This window comes from Microcaecilia unicolor, chromosome 8 (assembly GCF_901765095.1).
Source record: "Microcaecilia unicolor chromosome 8, aMicUni1.1, whole genome shotgun sequence".
Taxonomy (NCBI): domain Eukaryota; kingdom Metazoa; phylum Chordata; class Amphibia; order Gymnophiona; family Siphonopidae; genus Microcaecilia; species Microcaecilia unicolor.
The window spans coordinates 245677162-245693276 of record NC_044038.1 but is presented as its reverse complement, the minus strand read 5'-3'; the positions used below and the strand labels follow the sequence as shown (position 1 = coordinate 245693276).

At 40.8% G+C, this 16115-nt stretch overlaps 1 protein-coding gene across 1 annotated transcript in view; it reads right to left on the bottom strand.

The window, feature by feature from the left end:
* The window catches only part of MMP24 (matrix metallopeptidase 24), a 77316-nt gene that overhangs the window by 44216 nt on the left and 16985 nt on the right, over positions 1–16115 (bottom strand). Inside the window, exon 2 of the mRNA XM_030212037.1 lies at positions 1670–1818. Within this exon, the coding sequence (XP_030067897.1) occupies positions 1670–1818 (149 nt within the window). The remainder of the gene's footprint in view (positions 1–1669; positions 1819–16115) is intronic.

Genomic DNA, 16115 nt, shown 5'->3' with positions numbered 1-16115 from the left:
GCAATCTAGAACACAGAGTCACAAGGAGCTGCAGTTGCTGCAGTTCTCCTGTTTCTGAAGCCACTGCACTAACCGTTAGGCTACTCCTCCACTCCCTACCCTTGAGAATATCTCTACAAACACCGGACAAACTTACAAGTATACAGGCAGGGCCACCGAGAGACTAGGCCGGGGCTGGGGTAAGGCTGCCCCGCCTCCGCCCCCTGTCGCTCCCCCCGCCGCTGCAGCCCCCCGTCACTCCCCCCGCCGCTGCAGTCTGACCTGCCTGCCTCCACGGCTCCGGGCCCCCTTCTTTCATTGCGGCAGTTGCAGATCGCATCTCTTCTGGCCTTCCCTCCCTGTGTCCCGCCCTCGCAGAAACCAGAAGTTACATCAGACGAGGGCGGGACACAGGGACGGAAGGCCAGAAGAGACGCGACCTGCGACTGCCACTTTGAATGAAGGGGGCTCAGAGCTGAGGAGGCAGGCAGGTGAGACCGGGGACTGCAGTGCTGGCGGTCTGACCCCAGTGCTGGGCCCCCTTGGAGGCCCAGGCCTGGAGAATTTTGCCCCCCCCCCCATGCCCCCCCTCTTGGCGGCTCTGTATACAGGTCATCTATGCATACACTTATTAGGGTATCTCATGGACAATTTCTACACGTAAAGTATTTTTTTTACCTGTGGAAATACCTCTGGAAAGTATTTCTTCCTTAATTATTGCCTCCACTGTTTTAAGATTAACTACTCATATATGAAGTACGTTAGGTGTTAAGAGGCATGAACTAGTTACAGTGTGGATTAGATACAGTATAGGCCACTAAGGAGCCCTTGTACTAAGCTGTGTTATGTGCTTACATGCGACTAGTCCAACTTGAAATGGTGAGGGGGAATGTCAGGGGACAGAGACTGGGCGTTCCTGCACTAATCAGTTAGCACATCTACATTAGCACATGCTAACTGGTTAGCAAAGGATGACCACATGAGCCCTTACTGCCTACAAAATGGGTGGTAGTGAGAGCTGATGCAGTCATTGTTTTAATAATGGAACATTAGCGAATGGCCATTGACATCAGAAATAGAAAACTAGCTGCGGTAAAAATGGCCTAAGTGCGCTAGAAAACTCAGATAAGGGTATGCTACGGCCACCTTTTACTGAAGCTTAGTAAAGGACCCCTTCATTTTGTAGATTTCTGTAGAGACCAGTGATCATTTCCCCCCCCCCCCCCCCCCCAAAAGCAATGGAGTTTTTCCATAGATGTCTGCATATTTGCTGCAGAATATTGTAATTATACATTTGGACTGGGTACATGTGGAATGAACTATTTTAAATAGTCATATATCTATATGAAGAAAGACGGAATGAACTCGAAGCAGATGAAATGAACTGGTGATATAGGAGAAGATATTTAACGATTTGTAGGTTGAGGTGTTTCTATAACCTCAACCTACAAATCGTTAAATATCTTCTCCTATATCACCAGTTCATTTCATCTGCTTCGAGTTCATTCTGTCTTTTTTTGTTGAATTTTTTTGTTGAATTTTCATGCTTTATTGCAAGAGTATGTTCTGTGTTTGGTTACTGCCCCGTTAATCCCATAATCTCCTAAACTAAGTATTACAAGAAACATATTTAAAAGGAAACAAATGCATCCAGAAACTGTTGTAAAAAGCACTATCATGAAAGCCTTACTCAATAGTTGTCTGATCCAATACGCCCGTTACTGGGATTCCATAAAACTGCTGCATGGCGGTGACTGCGGCCTGCATGGCCTTCCCTGAATACAGAGCCGACATACGCACGTCATATGGTAGTAGATAGCCGTATGTTTTCAACCAGCTCTGAAAAACAGGAAAAAATATACACAATTATGCACCTAGAGAACTCCGAGACACCACTGAAGATCTTGGGCTTGTACTGATTGTCTGATTCTCCACTATTACAGCCCTGTGTGTCTTCTGTAAACCATTAAGATCTTCCAATATATTTTTAAAACTTCACAATACAAAATTATGCTAATACATTCCTTTGAAAGCACACAGCAACAACTGTTTTACCATAAACAGTACATCTTATTTGGACTTGTCAACGATACCATTTATAGAACCAATTAGAGGTTCTTTTCAAATGGGATAAAATGCAACTGAAGTCAGATCGCATTTACTGTCTGCTTCCTCTGAATAACGTGTTTGTTTTCAGCAGGACACTGTATATATTGAAAGTGTACCTGCTTTCTTAGTATTTTACTTGGGTGCTGTCCAGACCAGAGTAATCCAGTTCTACTGCAGAGGCAAGATGCTGGCCCATCTTGGCTCCTGCTTCTTTTCTTAGAAAGCCACACTAGACACCAAAGTGCTATAGAATGAGACTGCGGGAAGTCAGAAAGGTGGAAGCCTCAGGAGCTTAGGCCACTCCAGCAGCCAAACCACTTCTTTGGCTGGCGGTGTTTGGAGATCCTTCCCACCTACATTAATGTTGAGGCAAGGGACCTGTGCAGTGAAGTGTGGAAGTTAGCTGCAGCACTTTTGAGCCAGTAAAGCTGGATGCGGAGAGGGACAGGGACACAGAGAATAAATGCTAGGCTTGGAGGGAGCAGAGGACAGGATGGATAGGGATGCAGAGGGAAGATGGATGGTGGACAAGGTGAGAGAAGAAATGCCAAATGGACAGGAGACCCTGCAAAGAGAGTTAGGAAAAAAAAAAACCAGAAAACGAGAAGAGAGTCACTGGGAGGAAATAAAAGAAAGGTATTTTATCTGAATTTATTAATTCAAATGTGTCAGTTTGGGTAATGTGCATCTCTGATATCTTGCATTTCATTTTCTATTTCTCTAGCTTTGTTGTACATGCAGAGTCTAGCTTCTTGACGTTTCCAATTCATTTTTGCTTTCATATTTCTATTACTGATCTGTGCCCCCCCCCCCCCCCCCCCAAAAAAAAAAGAGTCCCCAACTGGAAAAGATGGTGTTATAGAGGCCCTTCTTAACTTTGCTGCCCTGGGCCCGTTCAATCCTAGCAAAGTCACTGAATAGGACAATAAACAGGTCAGACAACAAAAGACTTTAAAAAAATGTTTTTCAAGTTTAGTGGTCCAAATTAACCAGATAACATCAAACATATAAATGGCGTACTCACTCGCAAATGCGCAGTAGAGACTTCCCTCTCTGCCCCGCCCCCGCGTCAATACGTGATGATGGGGGCGGGACAGAGAGGGAAGTCTCTACTGGCATGCTGCAGACGTCGGAACCACTCCCCCTCCCTCGGAGTCGCCGCCACCCCTCCATCTGGCCCGAGCACTGTGAACTTACATCACCACGCAGCAGCAGGCACATCAGCAAAGCTGCCGTCGGGCTTCCTTCTCTGCCTTTGTCCCGCCCTCGCCGACGTTACGTCACACGAGGGCGGGACACAGGCAGAGAAGGAAGCCCGCCCCGACGGCAGCTTTGCTGATGTGCCTGCTGCTGCGTACTGATGTAAGTTTACAGTGCTGCTCGGGCCGGGTGGAGGGGCGGCGGCAGCGACTCGGGGGGGGGGGGGCTCAGAAACCCCCCCCCCCCATTCCAAAAGTAGCCCGTAACGGCTAGTAAGTACATAAACATCACCATACTGGGACAAACTGAATGTCCATCAAACCCAGTATCCTGTTTCCAACAGTGGTTAATCCAGGTCACAGATACCTGGCAGGATCCCAAAACAGTAAAATAGATTTCATGCTGCTTATCTCAGGAATAAGCAGTAGATTTCCCAAGTCCATCTTAATAATGGTTTATGGACTTTTAGGAATTGTCCAAACCTTTTTTAAACCCTGCTAAGCTAACAGCTTTTACCACATTCTCTGGCAACGCATTACAGAGCTTAATTGCATATCTGGTAAGACATATTTTGTCCAATTTATTTTTAAATCTGTTACTTAGTAGTTTCATTGTGTGCCCCCAGTCCTTTGAAAAGAGTAAACAAGGAATTAATGTCTACCTATTCCACTCTTCTCATGATTTTATAGACCTCTATCTTATCTCCGTTGGTTGTCTCTTCTCCAAGCTGGAGAGCCCTAGTTGCTTTAGCCTGTCCTCATAACCCATTTATCATTTTTGTCATCTTTTTCTGTACCTTTTCTAATTCCACTATATCTTTTTTTTTTAGATGCAGTGACCAGAATTGCACACAGTATTCGAGGTGCGGTATCACCAAATAAGGTTACCATATGGCTCCAGAAAAAGGAGGACAGGTTGAGCCAGTCTGGGTTTTACTTCCATTCCTTTCAATGGAAGCAAAACCCGGACTGGATCAATGTGTCCTCCTTTTTCTGGAGCCATATGGTAACCCTAACCATGGAGCAATAAAAAGGCATTATAATGTCCTCATTTTTTCCCATTCCTTTCCTAATAATACCTAACTTTCTATTTGTTTTCTTAGCTACCGCTGCACAGAGTTTAGGGTTTCAATTTATTGTCAACGATGACATCTAGATCCCTTTACTGGTGTCTCCTAATGTGGAACCTTGCATCTTGTAGCTATAGTTCGGGTCCTCTTCACCATATGCATCACCTTTGCACGCGTTCACATTAAATGTCATCTGCCATTTGGATGCCCAGGTATCCCAGTCTTGTAAGGTCCTCTTCTAATTTTTCACAATCCTCTTGTGATTTAACAACTTTGAATAACTTTGTATAATCAGCAAATTTGATTACCACACTCATTATTCCTGTGTCCAAATCATTTAAACATGTGTTAAAAAGCAGCGGTCCCAGCACAGATCCCTGGGGAACCCCTCTATTTGCCCTTCTCCACTGAGAATATTGACCACTTAACACTGATCTGGCTAAACTGATGTTGGCTTTGTCCCATTAGTCCATCCTTATGTATATTTTCAATAATTTGTTCTTTATAATAGTCTCTACCATTTTGCCCAGCACCACTGTCAGGCTCACCAGTCTATAATTTCCCAGGTCACCTCTGGAACCCTTTTTAAAAACTGGAATTACATTGACCACCCTCCAATCTTCCGGTACCAAACGGGGGTCTGTTTACTAAGCTGCCCTAGCGGCTTCCATGCAGCATTGACAACACAGCCCATTCCAAGTGAATGGGCTGTGTCGGCACTAGAGCACAGCCAGCTGCTCTAAGGGCTTAGTCAACCCCCAGTGTTGATTTTCAAGATGAATCACAAATTACTAATAATTGATGTACAATTTAATTTTTTAGTTCTATCAGAACTCTGGGAAATATACCATCCAGTCCAGGTGATGCGCTACTCTTTAGTTTGCCTAATTGCCTGATTATATCTGCTACTTTTATAGGAGATTTTGTTTCAGTTCCTCTGACTCATCACCATTAAATATGATTTCTGGCGTGGATGTCCTCCCCATCTCCAAACTCCAACATCTACCTTAGTGAAGACTGAAACTTAGTGAAGACTGAAATTCATTTAGTCCTCTGCTATAGCTTTATCCTCCGAGTGCTCCTTTTACCCCTCAATTATCTAGTGGTCCAACTGATTCTTTTACTGGATTCATGATTCAAATGTTTCTAATAAAGGTTTTATTATAGGTTTTTGCCTCCAAGGCAAGCTTCTTGTCAAAGTCTCTCTTTGCCTTCCTGCTCAGAACTTTGCATTTGACTTGCCATTCCTTATGCTGTTTCCTATCATTGGAGCCGACTCTGTGGGTGCTTGAGCACCCCCAATATTGGAAAAATTCCTTGTATGTGTCCAGGGAGGGATTATTTCCATTGGGCTTAGCACCCCCAATAATTTTGAAAAGTTGGCTCCTATGTTTCCTATTATCTTCAGTTGGATCCTTCTTCTAATTTCTAAAAGATGTTCTTTTAGCTCTAATAACCTCTTTCACCTCACTTTTTAACCATGCTAGCTGTTTGGTTTTCCTTCCACCCTTTTTAATATCTGGTTGGAGCTTACAGGATTAGTTTTTTTTTTAACAGCATCCACACCCACACAAATTTTTCACATTTGCAGTTGCTCCTTTAAGGATTTTGTTTACTGTTTTCTTCATTTTGAAAGTTAAATACTAACGTATTGGATTTCCTGTGTGTGTCATTGTCAAGGGTTCCCCAGCACCGTTACCTCTTGCACCAGATCATGCAGTCCACTAATGACTAGATCTGCCGTTGGACCTCCCCTTGTCAGTTCCTGAACCAGCTGCTCCATAAAGAAGTCCTTGATTTCATCTTGGAACTTTACCTTCCTAGCATGCCCCGATATTACCTTTATCCAGTCAATATTGGGGTAATTGTGGAGTGGAGGAGTAGCCTAGTGGTTAGGGTGGTGGACTTTGGTCCTGGGGAACCGAGTTCGATTCCCACTTCAGGCACAGGCAGCTCCTTGTGACTCTGGGCAAGTCACTTAACCCTCCATTGCCCCATGTAAGCCGCATTGAGCCTGCCATGAGTGGGAAAGCGCAGGGTACAAATGTAACAAAAATAAAATAGATACTATTGGAGATTCTACATGGAATGTTGCTACTATTGGAGATTCTACATGGAATGTTGCTATTCCACTAGCAACGTTCCATGTAGAAGGCTGGGCGGCCTCATTGGTGATCTGCAAGGGCCGACTTCTACATGGAATGTTGCTAGTGGAATAGCAACATTCCATGTAGAATCTCAAATAGTAGCAACAGTGGAGGAGTGGCCTAGTGGTTGGGGTGGTGGACTTTGGTCCTGGGGAACTGAGGAACTGAGTTTGATTCCCACTTCAGGCACAGGCAGCTCCTTGTGACTCTGGGCAAGTCACTTAACCCTCCATTGCCCCATGTAAGCTGCATTGAGCCTGCCATGAGTGGGAAAGCGCAGGGTACAAATGTAACAAAAAAAAAAAAAAAATCACAAAACCCTAAAATATCAGAAAGAGCTGAAAAATCACAGCCCTAAATATGTGAAGGAAGAAGCTCCAAAATGTTTCAAAAATCAAATTCAAGATCATGTAAAATAAAAAAAGATCTCAGTGAAAACATGCTAATAAACCACAATCAGTTAAAGCTTGTTTTTTCCATCTCCACAAAAATGAATAATTCCTGTGTAGAATTACAACACAACACACGAAAGGATTTTTAATCTTCTATTGATATGTACGATATCAATTGCCAAAAACAACTGAGCTTCTACCAACATAATAGCTTCAGCACACAATTGCTTTGTAAATTCAAACTGAATATTCAGCTTGACTATGTAACAATGTCAGTGGAAACTCTGTTTACTTCCAAGTTGAGAGAGGAGAAAAGCTGGAGCGTGACTGGCAATACATTTTTTGCCTGAAACTAAACTGTTACATCAATCTGCTCCGTCTGCCTATCCAGACGCTAAATGTTTGGCAAAGAAGATTTGACCAGAAAATATCTTCCACTACTCCTGCATCAAAAGACTAATTTTCCATTGTCTCCCATTTATATACTAAACCCCAACTTATTGCTACATTGTTGCCATCGAGTCAGGAGTTTGCTGACAAGTTTAATCAAACAAGATTGTTGCTTCTTCTGAATCTTTTCCATTATCATTTACAGACTTGGAATTTAGGGGTCCTGCGGTGGAGTCAAGGCGTTTTTGTTTTAAAGGAAATGGCTGTGCAGCAAGTTAACCATTTCCTGGGGGAGCCCTTACTGCCACCTATTTAAGAGGTGGAAAGGGCTCCCCGATTACCACCGGGTAAGACTTGCTGGAAATGGCAGGCGCTACCACCGGGCTCCTGCGGTAGCCCAGCAGTAGTGCCTGATTGGTGCATGCCAACGCCGCAGTGTTATAAAAAGGACCCCTTAGTGTGCTGAACACTGGGATACTTTTTCTATTCTGTTCTATTGCGGTTTTTCTACCCCGCTAATTTCACTCAAAGAATCAAAGCCGGTTACAACATGTAATCATTTCACTACAGTATCATTCACACCAAAATATTTGTTGAATAAAAATTTTTAAAGACTTCCTAAACTAATAGTTGTCTGAAATCCCCCTGAGTTGAATAGGGGAGTTGAGTTCCACAATTTGACTGCAGAATAGCTAAAGGAACTATCAAAAAAAGTTTATATTGAATTTTGTTCACTGAGGGAAGAACTAGATTTAAAGAATAATGACTACGAGTAGGTCAATCTACAGTAGAATAGTGGATCAGAGTAATGTGGTCAAATGGACTAGAACTATAGAAGATGTTATAAATTAAAACAAACCATCTTAAATTCAACCCTTGCAGAGACAGGCAGCCAATGAAGATCTCTAAGCAAAGGTGTCACATGTTCGTATTTCTTGCAGCTAAAGATCGTCCTCACAGTTCTGCAATAACTGAAGTCTTTTTACAAGAAGCTGTTTAATCCCAGCGTACAGAAAACTACAATAATCTAGCTGAGGTATTACTATGGCCTGGGCCAAGAAACTCTAAGCTGTCGTAATTTTGCAAAGACTTTTTTTGGACAGATTAGCAACTTGATGTTTCAAAGTTAATTGTGTGTCTAGAACAAAGTCTAGAACTCTAGAAGATATATCAAAAGGGAGAGATTCCCTAGTGTTGAGAACCAGATTTTGTGGAACTCTGCTTAAAGATGTATCAAAGTAGAGCAATTTAGTCTACTACTACTACTACTACTTAACATTTCTAGAGCGCTACTAGGGTTACGCAGCGCTGTACAATTTAACAAAGAGAGACAGTCCCTGCTCAAAGAGCTTACAATCTAATAGACAAGTGAACGGTCGGTCCGATAGGGGCAGTCAAATTGGGGCAGTCTGGATTCACTGAACGGTAAGGGTTAGGTGGGCTTTAAGCAAAGACTTGAAGACGGGCAGGGAGGGGGCTTGGCGTAAGGGTTCAGGAAGGTTGTTCCAAGCATAGGGTGAGGTGAGGCAGAATGAGCGGAGCCTGGAATTGGCGGTGGTGGAGAAGGGTACTGAGAGGAGGGATTTATCCTGTGAACGGAGGTTACGGGCGGGAACGTAAGGGGAGATGAGGGTAGAGAGGTAGTGAGGGGCAGCAGACTGAGTGCATTTGTAGGTAAGAAGGAGAAGCTTGAATTGAATGCGGTATCTGATCGGAAGCCAGTGAAGTGACCTGAGCAGTATTAAGATTTAACAAGTTCATTGATGCCCCGTGATGTGTCTTAGAAATACATTCTGAAATTAAATCATCTATATCGGCAGTACCATTTAGCAATGGTACCAAAATAAAAATACCATCTGCATAAGAAGAAGCATAAAATAAAGGATGTAAAGAAATTACCTAGAGAACTCATAAAAACATTAAATAATTGGGGGCCAATGTTAGACATATTAACTCAAAAAGGACGGAGTCTTATACTTAACACATTATAACCGAGAAGCAGTCGAGAATACATATGTATGACCTTATTCTTAGAAACACACATTCGATGAGATCCCAGGAGGGAGGGGGTAAGGGGGGGGATAAAGGGATGGCGGGGGGGGGGGGGGTAAGAGCATTACAAGGAGTGTTCATCTGCTAATTTGTTAGTAAAGTTTCTTTGAGTGTTGGTTTAACTGGATGATGAGAACATTAAGCTGCTGGCAGTATACCAAGTTCATTAAGGTTGACATTCATTGTTGCCACAACCAAAAGGCCAAAGGTTGATGTATACTCAAACAGCATGTAATCTGATGGCAACAGGTAGAAACAACACAATGCACAGACTGAGGAACAACTGGCTATTAGAACACCTGTTTGTTTAATTATAGATTCGCAATAGACTTACTAAATAAAAGTTTAAAGACTATAAAAAAAAAAAAACCATTAAATAAAATTGGTGACAAATGCAAACTTTGAGGGACGCCATAAACTGAGCTCCAAAACTCTGAACATTTTCCGTTTTTTTTTCTGACACTGTATTGGCTATTACCAAGAACCACTTCAGAACAGTACCATCCAAATCCAATCCCTTCAGCCTATTTAGCAATAATACATGATCAACAGTATCAAAGGCCCCTGAAACATCGAACTGAATTAAGACAGATGGATATTTTGACTTAACGTCTTAATCTTAGTGACCAGCGTAACCAATAAAAATTCAGTACAATGAATTTTTCTAAATCCATATTGGGAGACATGGTGCTGGTTTAAGTAGGACCTCAACTGTGCTGCAACTACTGATTCAGATAATTTAGCAAGGCAACAGGTCGAAAACTAGCCACTTCAGTCAAATCCATTCCTTGTGACTTTGGTATAGGAGTCAAAATAATTTTTGCAAGTTTCTGAGGAAAATTGCCTTCTCTTAGTAAAGAATTAACTCATAATGTAATCCAGTCATAAGTACATAAGTAATGCCACACTGGGAAAAGACCAAGGGTCCATCGAGCCCAGCATCCTGTCCACGACAGCGGCCAACCCAGGCCAAGGGCACCTGGCGAGCTTCCCAAACGTACAAACAGTCAACTAACTGAATTGGGACAGACATGAGTAAGTGAAAAGGACAATTATCTAGAATGCAAAACCTACCAGCTAACGTTTTTTAGTCTAGGATGAACCTCTTTAGTAGAAACTGGACTGAATTCAGACCAAAGTAGGTCAGCTTTAATACCAAGCAACAGTTGTTCAACTTCATCGTATGGTTTCAACAAGTATTCAGGCAACAATACTGATCTAATATTTTCAATCTTAGTTCTAAAATATATTACCAATTCCTCCGCTGTGTAGATCCTCCAAAATGTGTATAACTGGTTGTAAATTAGTCAAAGATCTAAAAATGTTAATTAAGATCTTACTGTGTAATTGCCCAGATCCTATTCATTTCTGATAATATTCCTTCTTGGTTTCAATAACCGTTAACTTATATAATTTGATCAACTTTTTCCATTAAAAATTTATGATCAGCACTTTTAGTTTTACGCCAGACTCTAAGCATCTACACGCCCTAAGCAAGTCTCTAAACTTATCATTAAACCAAGGACATTTTTTACCACGGGGAATACTTCTTGGATTTTCTATAGGAAATTGGTTTAAAGCACTATCTACAATTTTATCCCAATCTGTTAACATCTGGGTTGAGTCTGCAAAAGTAAAACCTAAGGGCCCTGTTTACTAAACAGAATTACAGGTGCGTTAAAGTTTTTAATGCTCGTTAACCATGTACATGCCTACAATATCTCTATAGGCGCCTACATGGTTAGCGCGTGCGCTAAAAACACTAACGCACCTTAGTCAACAGGACCCTAAATGATTTGTAATATAAAACCTGGAAGGTAACTTTAAAACAATACAGGAACGTAAGACCTTTGAAGTCAGAATGATTTAATATTTTGACACTCAACAGACAGGACTTAACAAGGATCTGGGTTTTCTAGCCCATTATAAACCATAAAGTTGTATTTCTCTGTTTATCACCCTCCTCTCACCTATCCACGCCCATCCTGTTAGACTATCAATTGAATGCTTTGATGTCCCCATGCATACCTCCTACCCACCTTGTTAGACTGTCAATGAAAGGCTTGGATGCTTCACTTATATATACTGTCAGCTAGCACACTTGCTTATTTCCAATCTGACGAAGAAGGGCAACCTTCGAAAGCTAATCAAGAAATGTATTAAGTTATGTCCAATAAAAAAAGGTATCATCTTATTTTCTTTTCCATGTTTTATTTTGTTTGATTTCTATAGATTCTACATGGAATGTTGCTATTCCACTAGCAACATTCCATGTAGAAGTCGGCCCTTGTAGATCAGCAATGTGGCCGCGCAGGCTTCTGCTTCAGTGAGTCTGACGTCCTGCACGTACGTGCAGGACGTCAGACTCACAGAAACAGAAGCCTGCGCAGCCTTCTACATGGAATGTTGCTAGTGGAATAGCAACATTCCATGTAGAATCTCCAATAGTAGCAACATTCCATGTAGAATCTCCAATAGTATCTATTTTACTGTCATAGTAATGCTTGAAGGTTTTCACTTATATACACTGTCAGCTACCAACATTTGCTTATTTCCGATCTGAGGAAGAAGGGCAACCTTCGAAAGCTAATCAAGAAATGTATTAAGTTATGTCCAATAAAAAAGGTATCATCTTATTTTCTTTTCCATGTTTTATTTTGTTTGATTTCTATAGATTCTACATGGAATGTTGCTATTCCACTAGCAACATTCCATGTAGAAGTCGGCCCTTGTAGATCACCAATGTGGCCGCGCAGGCTTCTGCTTCTGTGAGTCTGACGTCCTGCACGTACGTGCAGGACGTCAGACTCACAGAAACAGAAGCCTGCGCAGGAATGTTGCTAGTGGAATAGCAACATTCCATGTAGAATCTCCAAAAGTGGCAACATTCCATGTAGAATCTCCAATAGTAGCAACATTCCATGTAGAATCTCCAATAGTATCTATTTTACTGTCATAGTAATGCTTGAATGTTTTCACTTATATACACTGTCAGCTAGCACATTTGCTTATTTCCGATCTGAGGAAGAAGGGCAACCTTCGAAAGCTAATCAAGAAATGTATTAAGTTATGTCCAATAAAAAAGGTATCATCTTATTTTCTTTTCCATGTTTTATTTTGTTTGATTTCTATTGATAACCTTATATACAACCAGAAACAACCAGTATCTATCTTCCTTCTAGGATTATAATTTAACTTTTACTTTCACTTTTTTGCCTTTTCTTTTTTAGCCTTTTTTCATTTGACTTCCTTTTTTGGTTATATTGTAAGTACATTGTAAAACTAGCCAAATAATGATTGGGCCAAGCAACTGTAATCCAGCCTATTTGCGATAGTAAAAAAAAATCTTGAGCCATTCTAAAAAAACAAACAAACAAAAAAAAAAAAGAATTAAATCAAGTGAATAACCCTTCTCATGACTAATATCATCAACCTTGCACTGATAATGTAATAAATCTAACATATTTTCCAAATGTAGGTTTAGATGTCCAGCTAGAATAACGTTAAAAAAGGAGGATGAGTATTTAGCAATGTAGTCTGATAACTGGGTTTCAACCCTAGACCAAAGGCCAGGTGGCCAACACACCAGGATGATCCCAACTGAACCCTGCAGTACATTATCTACAATCTTACATATCGTAACACCTGCAAACCTGGTTTTACTGGTTTCAAAGAATGAAATAGAGAGGTGTGGTAGCCGTCTTAAAGGTTATGAAATGATTGATACAATTTTGTCCATAAATAATTCATCTAGAGGGTCTTTTACAAAGGCGAATTAATGATTAGCACAAGGTAAACACTGAGACGGCTTCGGTCAATCAGAAATTCAATAAGTAAGGGCTCTCTCAAAACGCTGACATCTGCATATATTACTTCACGTTTAGACTATTGTAACATTATATATGCAGGGATTACCCAAGCAAATTTAAAGCGATTACAAAGAATTCAAAATACAGCAGCACGTATGATCTGTAGGGCCCGGAGGGATGATCGAGCAACACCTTTATTGCATCATCTGCACTGGCTCCCGGTCGAAGCAAGAATAAAGTTTAAGGCTCTTGTCCTTACACACAAAGCCTTTCACACATTAAACCCCAGCTACTTGTCGAATTTAACAATCCCCTACACCGCTATGCGAACTCTCAGATCCCTAACAGATAACAGGTTAGTCATTCCCCCTCTTACTAAGGCTAGGTGGGAATCTACACAGAGATCGGCTTTTTTCTACCTGTCACCCTCTCTTTGGAATAGCCTTCCAAAGGAGATCAGACTAGAGAAATCTTATCTCCATTACCGAAAACTTCTGAAAACCTTTCTCTTTATAAGCTATGTAGAACAGAACTTGGCATAATGAGATAAGGTCAAAAAGACAAAGAAAAATGGGATAGCTTAATTGTATACTAGATTTTTAATTTGTATTGATTTATTATGTAGTCTATCTTGATTGCTGTGCTTTCCTGTCACGAATGGAATTCCTATGTTTGTTTATTTGTATATACCAATTTTTTATATATATGTAAACCGTTCTGTTTTGCAGTTGCAACAAGACACGGTATATAAATCAACATAAATAAAAATAAATAAATAAATAGAGACGCCCATAAGAATATATAGGCGTCTCGAGCGTTTAGCGCATGTTTATTTTTAGTTAAAGACATCTCTCCTTTTATTACTCTGATTGTGAACAAATCATTTGAGGAAGGGACTGTTCTTAAGTGTTTGAAACAAGCAGTAGTGAAACCTTTGTTGAAAAAAAATGTTTTAATTAGATCCTGCTCCACCAGAGAGAGAATTATCATCCAATTTCTTCTCTCTTAGTAGAGGAGTGTGGTAGCCGTGTTAGTCCACTCTTAAGGTTATCAATAGAAATCAAACAAAATAAAACATGGAAAAGAAAATAAGATGATAACTTTTTTATTGGACATAATACATTTCTTGATTAGCTTTCAAAGGTTGCCCTTCTTCGTCAGATCGGAAATAAGCAAATGTGGTAGCAGATCGTATATATAAGAGAAATATCAAAGCATTACTTTGACAGTCTGACAGAGTGGGAGGATTGGGGTGGGTAGGAGGTATGCATGGGGACATCAAAGCATTTCATTGATATTCTAACAGGATGGGTGTGGATAGGTGAGGGTGGGGTGATCAACAGAGACATACAGCTTTATGGTTTATAATTGGCTAGGAACCCCAGATCCTTGTTAAGTCCTTTCTGTTGGGTGTTAAAATATTCAATCATCCTCCCCATCCTCCCACCCTGTCAGACTGTCAAAGTAATGCTTGAATGTTATCACTTATATACACTGTCAGCTAGCACATTTGCTTATTTCCGATCTGAGGAAGAAGGGCAACCTTCGAAAGCTAATCAAGAAATGTATTAAGTTATGTCCAATAAAAAAGTTATCATCTTATTTTCTTTTCCATGTTTTATTTTGTTTGATTTCTATAGATTCTACATGGAATGTTGCTATTCCACTAGCAACATTCCATGTAGAAGTCGGCCCTTGTAGATCACCAATGTGGCCGCGCAGGCTTCTGCTTCTGTGAGTCTGACGTCCTGCACGTATGTGCAGGACGTCAGACTCACAGAAACAGAAGCCTGCGCAGCCTTCTACATGGAATGTTGCTAGTGGAATAGCAACATTCCATGTAGAATCTCCAATAGAAGCAACATTCTATGTAGAATCTCCAATAGTAGCAACATTCCATGTAGAATCTCCAATAGTGGCAACATTCCATGTAGAATCTCCAATGGTATCTATTTTACTGTCTTAGTAATGCTTGAATGTTTTCACTTATATACACTGTCAGCTACCAACATTTGCTTATTTCCGATCTGAGGAAGAAGGGCAACCTTCGAAAGCTAATCAAGAAATGTATTAAGTTATGTCCAATAAAAAAGGTATCATCTTATTTTCTTTTCCATGTTTTATTTGGTTTGATTTCTATAGATTCTACATGGAATGTTGCTATTCCACTAGCAACATTCCATGTAGAAGTCGGCCCTTGCAGATCACCAATGTGGCCGCGCAGGCTTCTGCTTCTGTGAGACTCACAGAAACAGAAGCCTGCGCAGCCTTCTACATGGAATGTTGCTAGTGGAATAGCAACATTCCATGTAGAATCTCCAATAGTAGCAACATTCCATGTAGAATCTCCAATGGTAGCAACATTCCATCTAGAATCTCCAATAGTAGCAACATTCCATGTAGAATCTCCAATGGTATCTATTTTACTGTCTTAGTAATGCTTGAATGTTTTCACTTATATACACTGTCAGCTAGCACATTTGCTTATTTCCGATCTGAGGAAGAAGGGCAACCTTCGAAAGCTAATCAAGAAATGTATTAAGTTATGTCCAATAAAAAAGGTATCATCTTATTTTCTTTTCCATGTTTTATTTTGTTTGATTTCTATAGATTCTCTCTTAGTGAAGGAGATTTTGGTCCAATTGAACAATTTATTGATAGGACTGGAGTCTTGGATCAATTTCAGTTTGGTTTTAGGCACGAACATAATACAGACACCGTTAAATCCAGTACTGGATATTATTCAGTGTGGCTTTGAATGTGGTACGGATTTTTGACGCTGTCAAGCAACAACTTTTGCTGGAGCTGTTAGAATAATTTGGAATTTAAGGTGTAAAAGTAGTTGCTGCCTTTTTTGACAGATTGTCATTTTCAAGTTAGATGAGGAGCTGATGTCAGCTTGGAGGATTGCCAGTTCAGGGGGTGCCTCCAGACTCAGCACTCTCTTCCTTGCTATATAATATCTATT